Here is a 24,358-nt window from a genome sequence, read left to right as displayed (position 1 = left end):
GAGGTCTAATCCTATCCCATGCACCTAAAGATGGTTACAGTCCCATCCACTGACTTCAGGAAATTGGCGAAGGGCCATAGCTCAGTGGTAGAGCATCTGCTTTGCATGAAGGTCCCAGGTTTAATCCCCAGCATCTTCAGGTAGGGCTTTGTGAGGACACTGCCTGAAACCCTGGAGAGCTGCCACCAGTCGTGTAGACTATACTGCACTAGGTGGACCAATGGTCTGACTTGGTATATGGCAGCTTCCTACAGGCTTGAGCTGCCATTGGTCATGCTGTGTACCACTTAGGGTTGTGGCTAACTGGTGGATCTGAGAGTGAAGTCAACCTTCAGGGATACCAGAAGTCACTGAATCTGGATAGTTATTCATGAACAAATTGCAGAGAACTAACTTTGGTAAACAAAATGATCTGTTGTCATACTGGCAAGACAGACTGTGCATTTGGGGCATCCTGAGGACAGACACTACCATCTCTAAGCCAGCTCCTTACTCCATGGTCACAGAGATGCACTTGAGGAACAACCCTCCCCTTAAATCCATAGGATCTGAAAGCGATGGCTGAATATTTACCTTCCCCATACCCAGGGCCCCTGAGAATGTCCATAGCTGAAATGGAATGAGAGTCTAGGTAACTCTGGAGCATGTTCACCAATACTTCAACTGCGGTTTGAGGCTGACTCAGTGTATATATTTCTTTGTTAAAATTTGAAAGGGGATGGGGGAGCCACCAAAGGGAAGAATGAATTGCAGAAAGTTTTAGGTACCAAATTATTTCCCAGTATGCTTTGTGTACATATTAAGCAACAAGCATGAACAATAATTATGGCACTTAGTTCCATTTGTTTGTTTCCTTGCAATGCACCCAAGTGATAGTTTCAGCCATGAAAATGAACCACAACTAAAATATGCCACTTATCTGCTTTATTGTTCATTTGAAAATTGTGGATCTCCTTTAACTCCAGTTTGGTAAATGTGTCCTTTCATCATATAAATTATATATATGGTATCTGCACAGCAGAATCACTCTCCCTCCATCTCTCCCAGTTGCAAGATATCTGAAACCTTATCTGTTGTGTCATGTTGGATTACAGACAGTCAGTTCTATAAATTTTGGTCATCTCAATCCTCATCTCCCCAACTGCCTTGGTAAGAAACTCAGACTGAGTTTGATTGTGTTCTCACCAAGACCACCTCTACTCAGAGTATTCATTTCAATGGAATACATGGGGGTGTCCCTTTTTTGTTTATTGAAGGAGAAGGAGAAGGAGAAGAAGAAGGAGGAGGAGAAGGAGAAGGAGGGGGAGGAGAAGGAGAAGGAGGAGGAGAAGGAGAAGGAGAAGAAGAAGAAGAAGAAGAAGAAGAAGAAGAAGAAGAAGAAGAAGGAGAAGAATATACAGGTCCATTGAGGCATATTATTTAAACAGAGGCGCATAAACCAGGTTCATATGGCAGAAACTCAACTCATAAACTAAACCAGGTTCATAATGTTATGAACCTAGTTTAGGCACCTCTGTCTGAATAACATACTCCAATAGACCTGAATATGTTCATTAACTGGTGTAAACAAAACAAAACAAAATCCCATTTGTTTATGGAATGTTAAGGGCAGAAAGGAGTTGTGGTATAAGGCCCTTTTCAATGGGAAACACTATTTTGCACCCTTTTTTCTCTTTAAAAAAAGCTCTTTTATCAAAATGTGTTTTACATCTGAGAGCTTCATAAAGCAGATAAGGAACAGGGCACATGTCCTGTGTAGGCAGTTTCCGGAAAAGAAAATTTAAGTGTTCATGCCAGGGGAAAAGGTGATCATCACCATTCTTATCACTATCCTACAAACTTAAGATTGCTGACAAAACTACCTTAATTTATTGTCCTGTGTATGGGATCATCTATAAAGTTTACATGCATACAGAGGTGAGGAGCAAAGTTAAGGCAAGGGGAGAATTTGTTATAAGTGAATGAATGAAAAAATGAATGAATTTTATATGGGAGTCAAAGGTACAGCCAGGAAAATGGTTCTTTAAGAGTGTGACATGCTTTACACGCATTTACACAAGACCCAAACCAAATCTGACTGCTTATTCTTGTTCAGGCAGTTTTACCTACGATTCGGACATCTGTAGAAATGGTAACAATTTGACCAGAAGTGAAGCTGAAACACTGAAACTTTCCCCCTTTTAAAGAAGAAAACAAAACATTGCATAGCCTAAATAAAATGTAAAATAGATCTTGGGAAGAATCCTAAGAATTTTTTTTTCAAACGGCCAAGATTAATTTCAAATATTTTGAACACACAGGCAATCATTTGCTTCCAATGGATAATTCATTCTGCTCCCTACTTACTCAGTGTAAAATCAATCTGTTCTGTTTGTATGACATAAACAACAAGCAGTTTCACAAGAATGAGGCAAACCATATGTGAAGGTGTTTAAGAAAGCACAACAGGGAATACACTGTGCAAAGAAGCATCTGCATTTATTTCAATGTCAAATCACCTGTGTGTTATAAAAAATGAAAGTTTATTGTTTTTGTTAAAAACAATGTCACCACGGCACTGCAGCGCTTGCAATTAACTCTTGCTTTCCTTCAAGCTCTCAGATTCATGTGTCCCCTATGGGAAGCAGGTGGAAATAAACCTGATGGTTTTTAAACACTGTGATTTCAGTGCCAGTTTTAAGACTGATTTCATACACTGCAGAGAAAATTATGGTTTAATGGAACTGCATCACTGACAATGGCCAGCCTCCCCAACCTGGCACCCCTCTGGAGGTTGTGGCAGTAGCCGTCGGCAGAGCTAACCATCAACAACGTCACTGTGGCTTATTGAGAGGGAGAGGGGTAAAACTGCAGCAAAGTTGCCACAGTGCAAATACACCCATGTTGTTGTTTAGTCATTTAGCCGTGTCCGACTCTTTGTGACCCCATGGACCAGAGCACGCCAGGCACTCCTGTCTTCCACTGCCTCCCGCAGTTTGGTCAAACTCATGCTGGTAGCTTCGAGAACACTGTCCAGCCATCTCGTCTTCTGTCGTCCCCTTCTCCTTGTGCCCTCCATCTTTCCCAACATCAGGGTCTTTTCCAGGGCGTCTTCTCTTCTCATGAGGTGGCCAAAGTATAGGAGGTGCCATATATGCATTTGCACTGTGCAGACCTCCCTGCCCTCTTGCACCAGTGATGGGAGGTCAGGTAAGTTTTGCTGCCCCCACAACCTGCTACGGAGCTGCAAGCTGACAATTCCCTTCGGCCAGAGGCAGCATACAAGAGAAATACAACTGAACAAAATTCAAAAAAAAATATTGTGACCGGGAAAATATAGGGGACAATCATAGCTGAACTGTATTTTTACCTTTTTTAACATATACTGTATCACTGAGAATGGGGAAAGAATTGAGTTTCTGCTAGGCAAAAAAACGGAGGTGGTGAGAGTTTTCTGCAGTCATCAAATGAAATGCTTTCTGGGCACCAAAGACTCTTGTCCCCCACATGAGCATAAGGGCTCCTGCTCATGGAGGGAACTGGAACCCCGCAGAGGTTCCACACTGGAGGATAGGGATAGTTCGGCAATTTCCACCAGTTCTCCACTCCCCTGCAGCCTCCTCCACAGCCAGCGGCGTAGCTAGACGCTTGGGTGCCAGGTGCGGCCCATGCATCCTGCAGCCAGGGGCGGGGCGCACTGCATGGAACCTCTCCGCTGCCTCTTCCTCAGCTGTAGGGCAGCTGGAGTGGCAGAGGGCAGACACAAGTCCCACACTGCCATTTCAGGGAGCACAGAACCTGCAGGCGCCCAAGCCACCACGTCACTCCCAGGAGAGACGTGTGGCTCAGGCACAATGCAGGCCCTGTGGTAAGTGCCAGCCCCCGTGGTGTGGTGCCCAATGCCAGCCGCGTTTCGTTATGTTTGTTGACTGAACTAAAAAGTTTCGTGAGTCCAATTATTACTATTTTTTAACTCATATATTTGTCATTTTGTCACCCCCCTCAGTGATGACACCCGGGGCGGATCGCATCCCCCACACCCCCTTCCTCCGCCACTGTCCACAGCCACCTCCTGCACTGTTCTGGAAAGTTCCTCAGTCATCTGGTGCACTTTTTCAGGGGGCTGCAGAGGGACCTTCTTCACTGCAAGTGGAACTCCACCGGGGCAGCCCAAGACATTTTGGTACCTGAGGCAAATCACAAAATGGTGCCCCTCCTCATTGTTATGGACAAAAAGGAGTATGAAGAATGACACCAGGAACAAGGAGGGAGTAAATATCTACAGCGGAATCTGCTGCCCCTGTGGTTCCTGCCACCCAAGGTGGTTGCTTCACCTACCTCATGGTTGTGCCGGCCCTGAAATCCACTGAGCCCATCTTCAGATCCAGCTCAATGTGCCCCTGAAGTAAGTGAGCAATGGATTGGACCCTATATGTCTTTGGGGGTTTGCAGACTCATTTTATAAAGATTTCAAGGCTTGTCCACTTAGGGCTTCACATATTATTGAAGTATGCTATGAATTATAGCATTATGGAGACAAATATTGGCAGTGATAAGAGTAGTAGTTTTTGCAATCACTTTTAAAAAAAAAAGGTTTCAGGAAAATCCTGTCTTAAAATACACACTTCTTGGCTCCTGTATTCCAGTTTTATGTTATTTTCAATTTTATTTTTTTACAAGGCAAAGATAATGGGGCGCCAGGATACTGAAAAAGCCCAAACCATTTTCAAGGCCATTGTTAGCTGATAATTAATGCAGTACATGTATCACTTTGAAGATGGCTGGTAGTACAGCATTTTATGATAAATAGACTTTATGGGGTTTTTTTTAAAAGCAGGATTTTGTAAAAAGGCTACCCCAATAAATGATTTACCAGCTCCAGTAAAAGATCAAGGAAATTGCTCAGATTGCATCTCAGAGTATCTAAAACTCTGATGTTTATGGAAACCTAAAAAGCTCCTAGACCTAGAGCCCCATTATTTTTTATTTTTGTCTCTAATCATCTAACATAATATATTGTTAAAGAACTAGTAGAGGAAGGTCTGGGATCAGAGAAAGGGAGCAGCCCTTCAGAGACAAGTTGGGGAGACAGTGCGGGAACAGAGAAATGAAGAAGATAAATAATAGACAGCTTAGAGCCTACCCTTTGTTGATCTCAATACTACCCAGCATTGTGTAGAATTTTTGCGCAGCAACACACCGATTTGCTAAGCCTCTGCCTCTAGGGTGCAGAGATGTTATTGCACTACAGTTCCCATCATTCTTGGTCACTGGTCCTGCTAGCTAGGGATGATGGGAGTTGTAGTCCAAAAAAAGCTGGAAAGCCAAGTTTGAGGAACCCTGATATAGCCCATCATTGTCTACTCTGGCTGGCAATAGCTCCCCAAGGTCTTTGACAGAGAATTATTTGGCTATCACATGCTGCTCAAACTTTTGGTAACTGGAGATGCCAGGGACCAAACCTGGGTCTTTCCACATGTGACACGCGCACTGCTCTGTCACTAAGCTATCATTCCCTCCCCACAAAGCCACTGCTACCTGCTTTTCCACTAGGGCTAGAACTGGCAACTTCCTGCTCTGCAAACAACAGCTTTGAGTGACAACTCAACAAGCCACTCAGATGGAGCAGGGTATGGGTGGGCCACTGAATAGAGTTCCCATTTTTTGATTTGATAGCAACCTTCCTGGCAGCTGGTGAATCTAAGATGGGCCAGTAGTCAATAGACAAGCAGTGGGATATAGGGTAGAGCAAGTAAGAGAGGGGTGGAGCTGGGCAGGGCAGGGTGAATCACATAAATAAGAAATGATAATATTCGATTATCAAACAAATATTATTTGCAAAGATCAATCCTTTCTTATAAGGGATGGAACAGAAATTTGATTCAATTCGAATTTAAAGGTGAATGTACATAATTAGCACTTTCAATGCGCAAACTGAAACAAAGCCATCCTTTGACATTCACAGTGAATTTTGCAATGCAGTTTTCCAGGCAAGTCATGTCTACAAAAATGCATTCTATCAGGGAAAACGGATTTGCACAAATAAATATTAGGGAAATTATGTATATCAAGAGAAATTTGCACTAAAATACTGTAGAATTTTCACAATGATCTTTTTATGATAAAAATCACAAATAATGATGTAGAAATGTGGAGATCTGAATTTAAGATTGGAACAAAACGAAAAACAGGAATTGACAGATTCGCCCACTCCTACTTCCTTATTAAACTTCCTCCTGCCCGCTCATCATTTCATAATCAGATTCCAAAAGCAATAGCCTTAATTGTGCTCTTAAGTGCTCCACATGGGGCCAGTGGGGATTGTTTGAAATCATAACTGCCAAGGCGAGCATGTACCTCACGTCTAATAAATCAGGCAGAAAAAGGGGCTGGCAGCATTTTGCCACTTCAGTCACTTCTGTTTTGAAATTTGCAACATGGGTTTGGGTTGAGGAAGTAGATATGCATGCCTTATTACGCAGGCATTATTACGCATGTCATCACCTACTCATAGTGGTCCTTTCCTCTCTTTCACTCTCTCTCTTAAAAAAAAAAGTGTCTAGGAAATGTTTCTGCACAAATTGTTAGCTTTGAAGAGACTAGGAGTTCTTGTAAGATGCTTCTCATAAGGTGGAGCAGGCACTCTGAAGCCAGGAGGAAAGAGGGCGAGTGAGGGGGGGGGGGGAGGCAGCATGTTTTGTCTAACTGAAAACTCCAGGCAAAACACTAAGGCTGGCAGAATATAAAATAAGGATTTGGCAAGAATCTTGTGGTTAGAGCAGCTACTTGTGCAGCTACTCTTTTAAAAAGAAATGCCCAGGGGTCTTTAATAACCACAAATGGCCAGGAACTCATTTTTATGGCTGATTCAAACGGCATCACTTCCAGCAACAGAAGAAATGAAATGTATTTTCTGATTCCAGAAATAATGAACAGCCCCAGTACTAAATCACCACTTATTTCAACTGTCATGTTTCCTTAGATAGTTTTGCTTCTATTGCCCCCGCCCCATCCTGACCTAAAGAGGGGGGGGGGGGACAACATGTTTTGCATAGTTCTACAGGAGTAAACCAAAAACAAACTGAAAAATCAGTTTGCTCACCATACGGAGAATCTGTGTTTCTCTAACTCCTCCAGATAAGATGTTACACGGAAAGCTGGTTCATCTAGTCCGATCCCAGGACTTCCTTGGCCACACACATTGCTCGGATCATCCTGGTTCGTCTAAAAATAACAGTCATAAATAAGGGAGATTAAGTGGCCAAAACAATGCACTAGAGATTTTACAACTCCTGTTTGAACGGCCTTGTTTGGGAACTACTTTATATATTTGAAATAGTCTAGCAAACTCTGCAGTGCAGCACCACGGTTTTAACACACAAATAGCAAAGGAATTTAGTTAGCATTGACACACACTTTCATCTTTGTCTTTGTAAGTGCACCCAATTTGTCACTTGGTACAAGGATTGGCTTAAGAAATGGGGAATAAAACCCTAAATGTTCAGCCAGGGCAATATATCTTTAGAGCAGATAGGATACAAGGTGGCTTTGCACAGTGATGAAACTTCATTTTTCTCTACAAAAAAATTGGCATATAACATAATTGCTGAGACAATTAGGCATTGGTCTAGGCCACAGTGCAATCCTGGAGTTGGTTAATAATGTCTTAATATTCTTGAACTGCAAGCCCATCATCCCCCAGCCAGCATGGGCAATGCTCAGGGTTGCTTGGAGCTGTAGTCCAGCAATGTTTGGGGATTGGTTCTAGACAACAGTAGTGGCTCATTTAGCAGCAGGGAGTGGAGGCAGTCATGTTCTCTCAGCAACAGCGGTGCTGCATTTGCTGCCATGTGGATGGGGTGAGGCAGAAGTGAGTCCAGATGAGCTTTGGTTAGGCAGAAGCACCCTTGCAGGTGCACCTGTGGGGCTGCCCCCATCCCAACTCACCCCATCTCTGCCCTAGCCAGCACAGCATTGTCACAATTTGGAGTAAGCCAAGGCCTCTGCTCCCCCCACCACCGCAACCTACCATGGGCATAGCTAAAGGGGGGCAGCTGCCCCCCTTTAGAGCAAGTAGAACAATAGAAATACTTAACTGACCAATCACATCAGTTCGCCCCCCCCCCGAAAAAAGTCCTGCCCCCCCCCCCAAATCCTGGCTACGCCCATGCAAGCTACCAATGCTGGACGGTATGTAAACAGGAAAGTGGGACCCTCTATCAGGTACTCTTGGCTTTGTAGCCTCACTCCTGTTTTAGGTATTCCAAGTTACTACTGCCCCTGGCGTGCTCTGGTCCATGGGGTCACGAAGAGTCGGACACGACTAAACAACAACAACAACAACAAATTCTCATTATAATCCGACAGTTTGGGTGAGCCATAGATTACTACATTCAGATGCAACAGCCAACTATGGTTTGCCTCTGGTTAGAAGTGGATGTACCTCATCCTGTATCTTCCCTTGTAGGCAGAGGAAGAGGGGAGGAGAAGAGGGAGCAGGAGTGCAACTTGGTATCGCAACCGTGGGTGCCTGGGGTCGTGGGTGCCACGCAGCGTGCATGGTCCTAGCACTGAAATTTTGTGGGTGCCCGGCCCCTTCATGGGGAACCTTCATGGGGAATTTTGTGGGTGCTCAGGCACCCAGGGCCCCAGGGAGTTGGTGCCTATGCGAGGGAGCATGTGAGCCTGTGGCAACCAGAGGTTTTGGCAAAGTCATCTGAATGCAGCATGGTGTTGCATATGCTGGTCTACAAGAAGTCTGAGATTTCAAAACTAGTTGCCTGTGCAAAGCGTTGACACACTCTCTGCAAGCTTATGAGTCAGAATTACAGCGTTCAAGATGCAAAGCGAAAAGGCATTAAAACAGATTATACGTGAACTTCACTGGGTTGTGTTTGATCATGCACATGACTCAGAACCAGATCTTATGTCAAAGGCACGAGGGTGTGGCTCCAGGAAGCTTTTACTTTCTCACAATGATCGCATGGGCATAAGCACTTTGTGCCCTTTAATAGCAATACGTTAATAACTTAATTACACACAGTGCAATGCTCTGAACAACATCAAATAAGATGTCACTGTATTGCTCTTTAGGCCAACAAAACATCAGAAGAACAAAAATAGCAGTAATTAGGCTGAGGCATGGAAGTCCCTTAGAAGGCTCTGAACATCTCTCCTTCTCCAAATGTAACTTCTTACATTTTCCTCCAGCAAGGGTGCTTTTGTTTTCTGGGTTTTGTTTTAAAAGTACAGTGGACATGACTCAGAGGGAAAATGAGGTGCACTTAAACCCCATTGAAATAAACACCACTTAACTGCTTAGCTATGTGCATACTTATTTATGAAGCTTTCTCTCCAAATGCTGGAGGTACCTAACAAATGCCAATATAAACAATCCAAATTTAATAAGTTAACTTAGACCAACTTATTAATTCATTTCAAGTTTATACCACCCTTCAATCATATTCCTGGAGCAGCTAACAGAAGAAAAATAATGTAGTATACATCCACTTACGATTATTGCTCTGGAACTATTGCGCTTCATGAAATAATATTTCATTATCATAAATAATTGGTTTATTGCTCGTACAAGCAATGGGTTGGTTTGAGACTTGTATTGGATGGAACTTTCCTAATAGAGAAGAAGGGGGCGTTCTTATCAGGTTCTGCATGCAGGCTTCTCATAGGCATCTGGTTGGCCATTGTGAGAACAAGATGTTGGACGAAATGGGCCGTTGACTTGATCCAGTTGGACAGTCTTATGTTCTTATGAAGATAGCCTTCAAATATTAACTTCCCGAGCTTTATAGGACATTACAGGTCATCCCTAGCACCTTGTGTTTGATTTGGTAGCATATTAAATATTAGGTGTTTGGTACCATGCCTACATGCCACAGAACCTAGGACTTGCTGATCAGAAGGTTGGCAGTTCAAATCCCTGCGACAGGGTGAGCTCCCGTTGCTCGGTCCCTGCTCCTGCCAACCTAGCAGTTCAAAAGCACGTCAAAGTGCAAGTAGGTAAATAGGTACCACTCCGGCGGGAAGGTAAACGGCGTTTCCGTGCGCTGCTCTGGTTCGCCAGAAGCGGCTTAGTCATGCTGGCCACATGACCCGGAAGCTGTACGCTGGCTCCTTCGGCCAATAAAGCGAGATGAGCGCCGCAACCCCCAAGTCGGCCACGACTGGATCTAATAGTCAGGGATCCCTTTACCTTACTATGCCTACAGACTTGAAAGAAGCATGAACTCAGGGTGAAAAGGAGAAATGAGCTAAGAGGAAGGCACATTTTGGAAACCCTCACTGTGTCAACTCCCACCCGGAAACCTATGTCCCCACTGCGGAAGGACGTGTGGATCCAGAATTGGCCTCCACAGTCATGTACAGACTCGCTGTTAAGACCATGTTTATGGAAGACAATCTTACTTGACTACAAGTGATTGCCAAAGAGGAGGAGGAGGAAAACCATGCCTACAATTATTTGTTTAGTGATGAAATTTCAGAGATTTTTGGGGGGAGGGGAATGCAAAAAGAAAGTACAAGAATTTTAAAATGGTTTTTGATGGGTTGGTCCTTTTCCAGAAGAGAATTGCTCAGATTCACTATCATCGTATGATGGACTCTAAGATCCAAACACCCTTTTGAAGGGAGCAGGTAGAAACAGAAGTGAGAATACCCAATAAACCATAAAAGTTCAGCAAAGAAAATAACCAGCTAATTACCACTTCAAAGATTGGCAGGTATTGGTGAGCTGTTAAGAGATTTATTTAGCCAAAGTCTTTGGCAGAGTGGGGAAAAGGTGTGTTCTGAGCCATAAAAAAGTTTTACTGGCATTGCTGAGTTCACAAAATGTCAGCAGTTTTCCTCCAGATGCACACAAAAAACCCCCACTGAAAGTCAAGGATGCCTTTTGAACTAACTGCAATTTATAAGGCAATTGTAGATTAGATAGATGATAGATGATAGATGATAGATAGATAGATAGATGATAGATAGATAGATAGATAGATAGATAGATAGATAGATGATAGATAGATAGATAGATAGATAGATGATAGATAGATAGATGATAGATAGATAGATGATAGATAGATAGATAGATAGATAGATAGATAGATAGATAGATAGATAGATAGATATAGATGATAGATAGATAGATAGATAGATAGATAGATAGATAGATGATATAGATAGATGATAGATAGATTAGATAGCTAGATAGATGATAGATAGATAGATAGATAGATAGATAGATAGATAGATAGATAGATGATAGATAGATAGATAGATAGATAGATAGATAGATGATAGATAGATAGATAGATGATAGATAGATAGATAGATGATAGATAGAGATAGATAGATAGATAGATAGATGATAGATAGAGATAGATAGATAGATGATAGATAGATAGATGATAGATAGATAGATAGATAGATAGATAGATAGATAGATAGATAGATGATAGATAGATGATAGATAGATGATAGATAGATAGATAGATGATAGATAGATAGATAGATAGATAGATAGATAGATAGATAGATAGATAGATGATAGATAGATAGATGATAGATAGATAGATAGATAGATGATAGATAGATAGATAGATAGATAGATAGATAGATAGATAGATGATAGATAGATAGATAGATAGATAGATAGATGATAGATAGATAGATATAGATAGATAGATGATAGATAGATGATAGATAGATGATAGATAGATGATAGATAGATGATAGATAGATAGATAGATAGATAGATAGATAGATGATAGATGATAGAGATAGATAGATGATAGATAGATCCTTACCTTGCTATATATACCATGAGCTTCCTTCACTGGGACCAGATCACAATTCTTATCAGATGAACCAGAGTTGATTGGATATGGCTCATTTCCTAAGCAGGGAAAGCACAACAAATATGTAGTTCAAATGACTGAAAATATACTTGTTTCCATAATCATATTAGCAAATTTTAAATAATTTAAGATTAATATCTTCAGCCTGTGCGAACACAGGGCAGATGCAGGGCTGGATTTGATGAGGCCCTAAGCTACTGAAGGTAATTGGACCCTTTATATGTCCAGCTGTCCTTTGTCAGCAACAAATTGTACTGTTTTTTGTGTTGAATATAAGCTATATGGTAATTCATGGACTTAATAGGTATCTAAAGCCATTTGCACATAACAAAATATGTATTTTAAATATGTATTGTTGAACTGAAATACAATTAAGAAGTATATTAATAGTGAAATACAATTAAGAAGAAGTATATTAATAGTGAAATAATTATTAAGCTCTAACTTAAAATGTTTTTTTTATTCATGTATATCCAGTCTTTTTTTCTTTAAATTTTTTGGGGCCCCAAGAGACTGGGGCCCTAAGCTATACCTTGTTTAGCTTATACGTATTGTGAAAGGATGGCCAATTGTTAGTCATTTAATCTATTATTGCCATATTTCCACTGTGTCATATTTATTGATTTATTGCCACAGGTGACAGAATTATTGGATGGGTAACGGGTACTAACACCTTGATTTGGAACGGGGGTGCCGGTTACTGCTTTGCCTTAAGTAGTGAAATGTCTTGGGTGGGTGAGCTTCCTTGAGGAGAGTTTTCCATAACTGAGACGACACAACAGAAAAGGCCTAGTAGTCACCCACCATTACTGTTCACCATCGGGTTACCTCAATAAGGACTTCTAAAGGAGGCTCCCAAGTTCTTAAAGGCAAACCTACAGGTCAGAACCCGGAAAGGGGCCTTTTTGTTTGAGAGTTTCCTTCCCCCTGCTTTGTTTTTCCTGTTTTAGAAGCTGAGCAACCATTGCTGGACTACAGTGGTGGTGGCTGGCAGCAACTGACAGGAGGGAAACCTCTCCATCACCTGTGCTGTTGTGCCACCATAACACTTCCTTCCTTCTTCAGAGAAAATTAGGTCAGTCTGTAAAATATTAATTAAAAGGCTAGGTCTTAGAGAAGTTAAGAACCTAAGATAATCTGCTGGATCAGGCCAATGGCATAATGTCTCGGACAGTGAGGTAGACCATAGCTTCCATGGTTAGTAACCATTGCTGTGCGCTTCTGCAACAGGAGAGAGAGAGAGAGAGAGATGACCTATTTATTGAGCCAGTGTGGTGTACTGGTTAGAGGGTTGGACTAGGACCTGGGAAACCAGGGTTCAAATCTCCACTTGACATTAAGCTCATTGGGTGACCTTTGGCCAGTTACTGTCTCTCAGTCAAACCTACCTCACAGACTAGCTGTGGGGATTCACTGAGGAGGACAAAAATAATATTTGTTGCCCCAGCCACTCCATGTATGCCACCTTGAGCTCTTTTGAGGAAAAGGTGGGGTACAAATGCAATAAATAAATAATCTGATTTGCTTGCACAATGCTTACGTGAAGGTTAGACTATGGTCTTTACTGAACATTCATTCTCATTTGTTTGCAGGGACGTTTTATGACAATCAGCATTGATCCTGAATTCATCCTGATTTGTTTTGCAGTGCTTGTTGTACATCTTCCCGTTAATCATTTGTTCATCCCAAATTTTTCAGTGTGTTTTCTCCATCACTCTCCCAACCACAAATACATGTTTTTTTAAAAATGTATTTGTGGCACCAGCATGATAAAAGGTAAAGGTAAAGGTACCCCTGCCCATACGGGCCAGTCTTGACAGACTCTAGGGTTGTGCGCCCATCTCACTCAAGAGGCCGGGGGCCAGCGCTGTCCGGAGACACTTCCGGGTCACGTGGCCAGCGTGACATCGCTGCTCTGGCGAGCCAGAGCCGCACACGGAAACGCCGTTTACCTTCCCGCTAGTAAGCGGTCCCTATTTATCTACTTGCACCCGGGGGTGCTTTCGAACTGCTAGGTTGGCAGACGCTGGGACCGAGCAGCGGGAGCGCACCCCGCCACGGGGATTCGAACCGCCGACCATACGATCGGCAAGTCCTAGGCGCTGAGGTTTTACCCACAGCGCCACCCACGCCCCTGGCACCAGCATGATGGGGGGGGGGTTTAATCCATATTCATTGGGTAAACCTAAATTTCGCATATGAGTTTCCACAAAATACGGAGAGCCTGGAGATGAAGGGGGGAAAGGGAAAGAAAGGATTGGTATGCCTGAGTGAGACGTTGGAGAGGAAAACAAATTGAATATACTGTTGCTGAATGATTTTCCTGTGGGCGGTTGTGCTTTGGTTGGTGGAGGGGTTTTTTGAGCTTGTATTCTTCCCTTTATTTTCTGTATCACTGAGCTCATTACTTTTAACTCTAGATAGATTTCCTGGTAAAACACAATGTACTTCTTCAGCAGCCATAAACTGTGAGGAGCTGCTTAAATTAAAGATCAATAAAAAAATTACAGGAGGAGAAAAGAAAATGTGTCATAAATAAAAAAGAGAGATGCTCTTTAAAAAATGCTGTGCAATTAAACACAATGAAAATCTGAAATGAAATTAAATTTTCTTGTAATACATTTCCCATTCTTTTCTTCAAGAAAATTACCTCAGAAGTGGAAGGGATTTCTCTTCCCCTCCCCCTCCCCACGTAATTTAAATGTTAAGCGGCCAGATGTGTGTCTCATGCTTGAAGAGTTGAAGCTTTGCATTATTTAGCATATTAAGATTCACAGAATTTAAAAAAGGCTTCCTTTATTGCCTGGAGGTTCTAATTAAGTAAACCTTAGCTTGGTACATTTAAAACTTGCAATACAAGAGATTTTGCTTCTTTCTTGGATTTTTCTTTCTGTTCTTTCTACAGGCACATCAGTATAATAAATGTGGAAAATACTTAAGATGCTATAATTTTTCTTTGGCTTGAGGAATTAAACCTATCTATTACTTTAAGAAGATTTTAATAGGGCCAGCAATCAGAAAGACATCTAACGGCTCCAGACTACTTTTTTTTTTAATCATAGGAGTTTTTCATAGTTGCTAGAGAGGAAATGTGGCTTATAAAATTCTATGTAAAAATTCCCTCTCATATACACACTACTACTCAGCAAATTAGCCCCATGAAAACAAAAACGAGAATTGCACATTTCGTCTCTGCTCAACTGCATTCTCTCTTTTTTATAACATTTTATAATTGACCGCAAAATGCTATAAAGTGCTAATTAGATGCCCTATCAACTATGAGATGATGGAAGGAGTAGAACAGCTGCACTAGAAATTGTAATTAAAATGAAAATCCCACTGACAAGTCTAGGGACAATTATAAACCATACCCAAACATAAATATTTCTGCTTTCTTAGAAAAACAATGGGGGGGGGGGGAATCCAACATTGCCACTTTGCTGTAATTATTTTAGTAAGTCAGCTCCAAAATCATTACATTCTTTCTTAAACCCACTGATTTTACAAGATTAAAAGCAGATTTCAGGTTATCAGGTAAAAGGGCATGGTACAGTCCTCTGAATGCGTTCCAGAATGCAGCTAAGGGACTGCATCTTGAGGTATGATGGGAGACAAGGGAGTGACACTTTATTGGTTCTCCTGGACATCTTTGTCTTTTGATACAATTGACCCATGGTATCCTTCTAGAAAAGCTATCCAAGTAGCGAGTTGGGGCACTGCTTTATGGTCGCTCCATTCTTACCTGAACAGTTGGCTCCAGAAAATGGTGCCGGGGATTTGTGTTTGGTCCCTTGGGGTTCCATGAGGACAATCTTATTCTCCATCCTATTTAATATCCACAAGAACCTGCTGGGTGGGGACATCTGGAGTTTGAAGCATGCTGTCATCGATATGTGGATGACACACAACTCTATTTCTCCCTTTTTTTCCTCAGCAGATACAGTGGTGGATGTTCTAAGGCAGGTGCCTGTCTACAGAAATAGACTGGTTGAGCACCAACAAGCTGAGGCCAAAGCCAAACAAGATGAAGATGCTGCTTGAGATGGTTCCTTGGTCCAGATCTAGAGAGGGTTGCACTCACCCAGGAGGATCACGTTTGGAGCTACATCCACCATTGTCCCTGGAGGCAAAAGTGGCCTATGTTGCATGGAATTCACTTTGCCACCTTAGTCTGGTGCCCCAGGTACATCCCTATCTTGATGGGGATATCCTAGCATCAGTAAACCATGTTCTGGAAACCTCCTGTCTAGATTACTGCAATGTTTTATATGTGAGGTTGCCTTTGAAGGTGGTCCAGAAAGTTCAGCAGTTGAAGAATCTGGCTGCATATTTACTACCAAAGACCAGGCATTCACAACCTACCACACCTGTCCTTGCATGCCCTGACTGCCAGTACATTTCCAGGCCAAATTCAGGGTGCTAACATCAACCTATAGAGCCTAACACAGCTTCAGGACCCCAGTACCTGAAGGAACGCCTCTTCCCATATAAGCCTACTTAGATATCAAGATCATATACAGAGGCCCTTCTTAGGAGGCCTCCTCCATTGGAAGAGTGGAGGATGGCAATGAGGGAAAAGGACCTTTTCGGTGGTGGCTCCCTGACTACATAATGCTCTCCCCAGGGAAGCTCACCTGGTGCCTTCTGTGGCAGTTTTTTGGTATCAAGCAAAGTCTATCCCAGCTTAGTCTTTTTCGGTTTTTTAGCAGTTTCATTAGTTTTAACAGTGACACTTTTTAAGGGCTTCGGAGTTAACATTTATCTCCTGCTGACAGTTTTTAAATGTTGCTTCTTGGAGTTGTAATTTGGATGGGGAAACGTATAATTATTATGATTTATTAGATTTATATACTGTCCTTCATCATAAGATCTCAGGGCAGTTCACAGCATAAAATACAGGATAAAAACAAGTAAATAAGTAAAACAAAACAGCAAAACAATACCCCCCTCCTTCCCACAGACACATTTAAAGGCTGTAGAATGTTCATCAGCCAAAGGCCTGGCTGAATAACTTTGTTGCCTGGCGCCTAAAGATATATAATGAAGGCACCAGGCGAACCACTGATGTTCTTATGTAATTTTGTTTATGGATTGTTTTTATTGTATTTCCTATTTTGTATGTTGCAATTCGCCTAGGAGCTCAAGGTGACACACACATTTTAAAATAATAACAATAATTGTTGTTGCTGCTGCTTCTGCTGTTGTTTCCTGTGGTGGGGATTTTGTTATGTGATGTGTACACCGGGCTCTTATTAGAGAACAGTTTCTAGAAAACAGGCTAGAGCAACTGAAATGACAAGACACCAATTTCTTTTGCGACATAAATAAAATGATATTATCTGCCCGGACCCAAGACCCTACCCATGCACAATCTATCTAGGCATGGGGAAATGGAGGACGCAAACTCCTTTATTTCAGCAAATGTCACTGACCCCTTTGAAACACTGCCTATAAGGAATTATTGATAGGAGCAGCTTCTGGCGTTTTATCAAGTAATTACGTTTACATCCTATATATACAGCAGACACAGAGAAGCATGCTGCATGCTGGAAGCCATAGCCCCCTTGAAGTTGTACAGAATGGGAAGTGGAATAAGGAAAAGCCTGCTGCATTGCCACAGCAATTGCTTCATAAGTCAGCCAGGGAGCATAAATGTCATCTCTCCTAGGGCCTTTCCAGCTGATACAAGCTTCACACTCCCCTCTTAGCTCCCTTTGAACATGAGATCCATCCCAGAACCAGCAATGTGACCCAACGTCCTGAATGAAGCCCACAAGCCATGTCTGGTGGCTCAGTGGAGTATGGAGTGGATCAGTTGTCAACCTATTTCAGTCCCATGCTAATTTCACGTACAGTGGTACCTTGGGATACAGATGCTTCAGGTTACAGACTCAGCTAACCCAGAAATAGTACCTCGGGTTAAGAACTTTGCTTCAGGATGAGAACAGAAATCATGAGGCGGTGGCGGGAGGCCCCATTAGCCAAAGTGGTGCTTCAGGTTAAGAACAGTTTCAGGTTAAGAACAGACCTCTGGAACGAATTAAGTACTTAACCCGAGGTACTACTGTATGTGCATAAAACCAGCTCTGTCTTGTTCCATTTGTGGGTGAATGGTTTTTTGGGGCGGATCTTCAAAAATCCACCTCATTTCCCTCACTCACTCGCTTCCCAAAAAAATTATATGGAGGTCTGAGTTGTGCCTCTTTCTTTCTTTCTTTCTTTCTTTCTTTCTTTCTTTCTTTCTTTCTTTCTACATTTTACAGCTACTTGGAATAGCTAGTAAATCCACCATGGTCCCACAATTAAAAGAAACTTTTTTAAAAAATGCTCCCTGGAAGTAACCATACATCATAATGTGGAGTGTCACTTCCTGGGAGCATATTTTTTTTAAGCCACGGAGGAAGTATTAGCTGTTCTAAGCAGCTGTAAAAGGTTAGCAGAAGGAAGCCCTTGGACCACTCCTCATAAGTACAGGACAAGCCTAAAGGCATGGATCAGTTTATGGATTAGGTGGCGTAATCTGCAAATTTGTGTTCTGATCCACACACACAGAAACAGTACAACAGTTTGAAAAAGTATTTTCCCGTGGCTGCTGGAAGATGAGAGTTTATTCTGTTCATCTGAGCTGCAAAATGATTTTAAGATCATGAATAAGGCAAGCCATTTGGGGAAGGAGACCTCTGTTAGCAAAGAGATGCTGCTAATAATACTGGTGTGAGGAAAGAAAGGGGTGAGCGGGAGACATCATGATCTGCAAATATAAACCGCCAAATAAAATGCAAAGGGGTGTAAAAATGTCGTAGAAACACCACCTCTAATCTGATGTTGTCAGTACACTCCACACACACCTTGTAATTGCAAACACATTGAGCCTAGACACACACACACACACAGCCTTTCTGTACCTTTTCTGCAGGGCTCTGTTTGATCCTTCACATTTGATTTAAACTTGTCCGTGGCTTCGCCTGCCTAGTGAAATAATTGACAGACGGTATCGTTGGGGGTGTGGAGATGTGTGTTTTCGTAATCGAAAGACATATGCAAAGCAAATCTATTTTCAAAGTGTTAGCAAATTATCCGGAGCGATAAAAGCTCTGACCTGCTGGAAACATTTCAAGAGCTGGTCCTTTCTTTTCGTCCGAGTTTCTTTTGACACGCACCGTTCCCAACCTTCTGCACCATTAAACTGCTTTCCCACTTCCTTTTCAACAGTGGGAATACTTCCCTTATGGGTGTCAGAATCTCTCGGAGAGGTCAAAGGTCGCCCTGCGGAGGAAATAACAAGCTGTGAAATGTAAAAGAACAATTCCTTCCACATGTTTCCTCGCTCCGAGAACAGCAAAGCACTGTCAGCCACCATCACTTCGGGATGGCCCAGGCCCTTGCAAAACAGCTCTGTCAAAACAAATTTACCATTAAAAGACCCGCGCAACTGTTTAAAGCTTTTTACTACCCCTCCAGTAGATGAGAACGTTGTTCACTGAAACCAAATGGGGTGCATTAAAAGCGAGGCCACCAGAGAAAGATGAGCCACGGCGTGGTCCAGCTAAAGCGAATGAAGTGTGTGTACACATGGATGTGAATGCATTGTTTTAATTTGCAATGGGCAGCATGTGCTTCCCTTAAAATGGAACACTTTGGCTGGTTTGTTTGCTCAAAAAACAATGACATGTCATAGGAAGTTTCCACATGAGGGCTTTATCCCAAAAAAGGGTTGTTCAGATCCAATGTTTCTGTGTATGTGATTAGCTTCCATAGTTTCCATTCCCCCCCCCCCCATCATGGATCTTCATTGCTGTTCTTGCCACTTGCCATCCACTCCAGTGGGCGGAGCTTGGTGGAAGGTTTTATCTCTGCTGTGTTTGTCTTCCCTTTTCCATGGTCACTCCTCTCACATCTTCCACTTCCTTCCCTCATTTTCAGCATGCAGGGTGGTATTTCTGCACCTTTATGCACACACCTTTACCAAAAAAAAAAAAAATTACCAGAAGTGCCCAAGATTACAATAACAAATGTTACCAATCTATTTCTGTCAGTTCTGCAATTTGTATCTTAGTAGAAATGTGCAGTAAAATGCTGACATTCCAGCCTGGACACCGAAGTCCAGCTCCGAGTATAGCTGTCAACGTTTCCCTTTTTTTAAGGGAAATTCCCTTATTCCAAATAGGATTCCTCGCAAGAAAAGGGAAAAGTTGACAGCTATGGCTCCGAGGGCCTTCACTGGGAGAAGTGAGGTTACAGGGAACCAGCCAGAGGGCCTTCTCAGTAGTGGCACCCACCCTGTGGAACACCCTCCCATCAGATGTCAAGGAGATGAGGAACTATATAACCTTTAAAAGACATATAGGGAGATTTTTAACGTTTAACGTTTTATATGTGCTAGAAGCCACACAGAGTGGCTGGGGAAACCAAACTAGATGGGTGGGGTATAAACAATAAAAAAAAATTATTTACTGTTATTGTTTTGTTTCTATTATCATTTTAAAATGACAGAACTTCCACATTAGCAAGTCCTTGCAACAAAAAAAGGGAAGGGATGGGAGGGAAATTAGGTTCAACCTGCGTTTAAAGACGGATCTACCTAATACATGCATCCTAAAGCAATATGCGAACCCACAACACAGATAGCCTTTGAAATCAGCATGTCTCCCAACAGTGTGATGTGGTTCTCCATGCAAAAAAATTGTGTCCGATAATGTGTACTAGAGTATATGCATTCTTGCATGACTTAGTGTAATTGCATTACAAATTGCATTGAAAATTTGTATATTAGTAGAAATGTGCAGTAAAATGCTGACAGATGTTGCAAACTGATGCAGAAATGTGGCACACTGAGTTTCAGATTAGAAAAACAAGAACCTGGAAGAAACTGAAATTGACAAACTGGTCGACTCTTCCCTTCTACACTTGCCATACGCAGCATAATAACTAGCATTTCAGGCTTATCCAGATTTTGCAATGCAGTTCTCCAACTGAGCAACGTTTACAAAAATGCAAATATTAGACATCAGTGAAAATAACCGATTCATTAAATTGGGAGAAACTGCTTATATAAAATGTGCACATTAGTCAAAACTGTATGCAAAAATGTGTTTATTGGGAGAAATTTGCACTAAAGGGCTGGAGGGAAATTCCTGAGGATTTTAATCACTAAAATCTGCAAATTGCTGCAGAAATGCGGAGAGCTGAATTCATCCACCATTGCATCCCGCATTTCTAGGCACACATCTGGGGTTTCCAGGTCCAGTTCCAAATGCTTGGGGGGGGGGTTGCGCCACTGCTTTCCCCATGAAAACCCGCTGCAGAAAACCCAAATTGCTGTTTGCTCCAAAGTAGCAAGGGAGAGGGGAAGTGCTCTGACAGGGACCAGGAAATAAAAAGTACAGAGCAAAAGGTAAGTGTTCATAACCCCTCAAACCGAAAAAAGAGAGAGAGAGAAGCTGTACCAAACAGAAACTGACCGAAACTGTGTCCGCTCCTATTTTCTACACATGCCACACTCAACCTAATGACATATATTTCTCCAGCATAAATTGTTGGGCTGGATTTGTGTCTGTTAGTTTATTAAACACGAGGTGAGAGAAATCAGCTTCTGCTAAATCACCTCCTTGCTTTTGTGTTGGTTCTCTATTTTCCCTGCTACTTGCTTGCAGTTTAATTGGATAGACATGCTTTCAGATTTCAACAGGAAGGAACAACAGGGAGATGCATCTGACAATGGCGTTACTCGTGTTATGATAAATGCATCACCTGACGGAATTTGAATCAGAGATCCAAAGGTGCTCAGACTTGAGAACACACGCAAAGTGGATTATTCGAACATCTTCCTCCTTGCAAAACACCACATTACTTCTCAGGTATAGAATCTCTCTCCACCCCCCACTGCCAACTTTCAAGTGTGAATGAGCTGTCAATGTCTTTTTCACAACCAAGACACCTGCTGTTAGAATCTAGTCTGGGGCCCATGTTGAATTTCACAAAAAGGCTGCCTTCAGATTGTGTTGTGTCTTGATAAGAAATGAATAATCACCACCCCACTCCTTACACTAAACATTACCCTGTGTTTTTGTTTTTTGTTTTTAAAAAAATCATTTTCCTGAATGATCTGCTTCTCTTCTCTTTAAACATGATAGCTTTCTGATGTTTTATTTATTGTTTATGACTATTTTGTTATGTACCGTATTTTTCGCCCCATAGGACGCACCGGCCCATAGGACGCACCAAGTTTTTTGGGGGGGAAATAAAGGGGGGGATTTTATTTTCCCCCCAGGCGCTTGTGGGGCCAGCAGCGGGGAGAAGCGCTCTTCTCCCTGCCGCCCGCCTTCAGACCAGGTCCGGGGACAGCGGGAAGACGCGCTGAGCCTCCCCGCTGTCCCCGGAGCTTGTGGGGCAGGCAGCGGGGAGAAGCACGCGTCTCCCCGCCGTCAGCCTCCCAACCACATCAGGAGACAGTGGGATGGTGGCGTTCCGCCTCCCCGCTGTCCCCCGACCTTGTGGGGCTGGCGCTGGGGCTCTCCTGAAGCCTGGAGAGCGAGAGGGGTCGGTGCGCACCGACCCCTCTCGCTCTCCAGGCTTCAGCAAAAGCCTGCATTCGCCCCATAGGACGCACACACATTTCCCCTTCATTTTTGGAGGGGGGAAAGTGTGTCCTATAGGGCGAAAAATACGGTACTTTTTTCACATTGTAAGCCTCCTTGAGCATGGTTTGAACTGTGGAAAGGCAGCATAAAAATAAGATTATGTAGGTATCGAAATGTTTTCCGCCAGCATTATAAAGCATATTAAATAGTTATTAGTCTCTTATAAGACTGTTCCAGTGCATTTTTCTGGGGGGGGGGACAGGGGTACGCATACCCCTAAACATTTTGTGAATCTAAGTTTGGCCTCATTGGGGGGCAGTATTTCAATATGAGTAGGAAAATGAGAGTACCCCTAAACTTTTTTAGAAAAAAAGCACTGGACTGTTCTAACATCTCAGCGAATCTTGTCAAAGAATATAAGCACCCTCCTCATTTGCAAGAGACTTTTCTTACATTTTCTAACTTGCATCTTAGCATTAGCAAAGTTTTATGTTGTGTTCTAATAGATTAAAGACAGTATTTATAAGATCTATCAATGGGCAACAGCTTGCTGCAGATCATAAATGCATTTGTTCTGTTGGAAATGGCAATGCTGTACATTTCGTCACGTGGGCCCCAGTTCCCCAAGGTTTGCTCCTTTAATTGTAAATAGCCAGAAAGTCATCAAGCTGGTGTTTAATAAACTTTTAATTTGAAATGGATTACCACATGTTGTGTTTGTTTGCCCATTATTAAATCTCTTAGCAACATATCACCAGCAGAAACAGCATACTGTAGCACGACATTGATATATATTAGAAAACAAACCCACAGGGAGATATTAACAGCTAATAATATCTTTAAAGAAGGCTCCAAGTAAATAAATAAATAGAAATGATAAAGAAAATTATTCCGAAGGATTTCTGTTGTGTCAGTGGTTGCAAGCTGGGGGGTGTAAAGCTTCGACGTTCAGCACATGTTACCTTTTGTTATGCACAACAGCACATGGATGTCAGTCGCAGAATTATCTTACGGTGCTGTGCATTTATATCTGCACATTTACATGGCATAGCATAACATATGCAATATATACACATGTACTTTCAGGGGGAAAACTAGGGCATTTATGGGCTAATGTAGACATAATAAAGCATGAAGACCCTGGTGCCTACTGAAACTGCCCTTGGGTATTTTATGGTGGCAATTCCCCTCCCCCCACTCTCAAATCCATGCACACATCATGCCCTTCATGTCCAATGATTTACCCAACCTGATGTCCTCCAGATGTTTTGGACTACAACTCCCATCATCCCAGACCATTGACCATGCTGGTGGGGGCTGAGGGAAGTTGTAGTCCCTGGAAGGAACCAGGTTGGGGAAGGCTGACCTTGATCAAGAAAGGGAACCTGGTGCTCTCCGGATGTTGCTGGCCTAGAACTTTCACCAGCCACTGCCTGTACTGGCTGGGTTGATGGTAGCTGGACTTCAGCAACATCTAGAAGACATCAGGTTCCCCATTCCCATCCTTGATCATCTTACCACTTGGATGGAGCTTGTCACTCAACTGAGAATGGTGCTTTCTACCACAGCAGATGTAGCTCCCTTCTTTGCATGGCTGAGGAGCTATCCATGGAAAAGGAGAGACTGCATTATAACAGCCTTTATAGAGACTCTCCTCCTGCAAGAGAGGGGAGTGGTTGTGGGCAGGAGCCCGTATCTGCCTCAAGCAGGGGGCATTAGCCCCCTGCCTCCCACTCACCTGGCTGGCGCCCACACCCACGGGCAGGCACCCAACCAGGTGCCTTCGAGGGGGCGTGTACAGCAGCCTGAATTGCTGCGGCACCAGCGTCCCGGCCTCACTCTTCGTCGTCCCATCGCGAGTCACCCACCCTCCACTCCCTTAGAGCTCAGGGTCTCATTTTCTTTTGGCCTTGCTATGGACCTTAGGTTGGTCGC

The 24,358-nt window shown here is 42.7% G+C and overlaps 1 protein-coding gene across 1 annotated transcript in view; it reads right to left on the bottom strand.

Moving 5' to 3' along the window:
- The window catches only part of LOC114601374 (uncharacterized), an 85,022-nt gene extending 65,819 nt beyond the window's left edge, over positions 1-19,203 (bottom strand). The window contains exons 1-4 of the mRNA XM_077932627.1: positions 18,943-19,203; positions 18,749-18,812; positions 11,793-11,881; positions 7,082-7,203 (exon numbers count right to left, since the gene is read on the bottom strand). Coding sequence (XP_077788753.1) covers positions 7,082-7,203; positions 11,793-11,881; positions 18,749-18,812; positions 18,943-19,203 — 536 coding nt within the window. The remainder of the gene's footprint in view (positions 1-7,081; positions 7,204-11,792; positions 11,882-18,748; positions 18,813-18,942) is intronic.
- Between the last annotated feature and the right edge of the window lie 5,155 nt (positions 19,204-24,358).

The sequence above is a fragment of the Podarcis muralis genome, chromosome 8, assembly GCF_964188315.1.
Source record: "Podarcis muralis chromosome 8, rPodMur119.hap1.1, whole genome shotgun sequence".
NCBI lineage: Eukaryota > Metazoa > Chordata > Lepidosauria > Squamata > Lacertidae > Podarcis > Podarcis muralis.
Note: the sequence above shows the minus strand (reverse complement) of the source record. Positions and strands in the feature narration are given on the sequence as shown.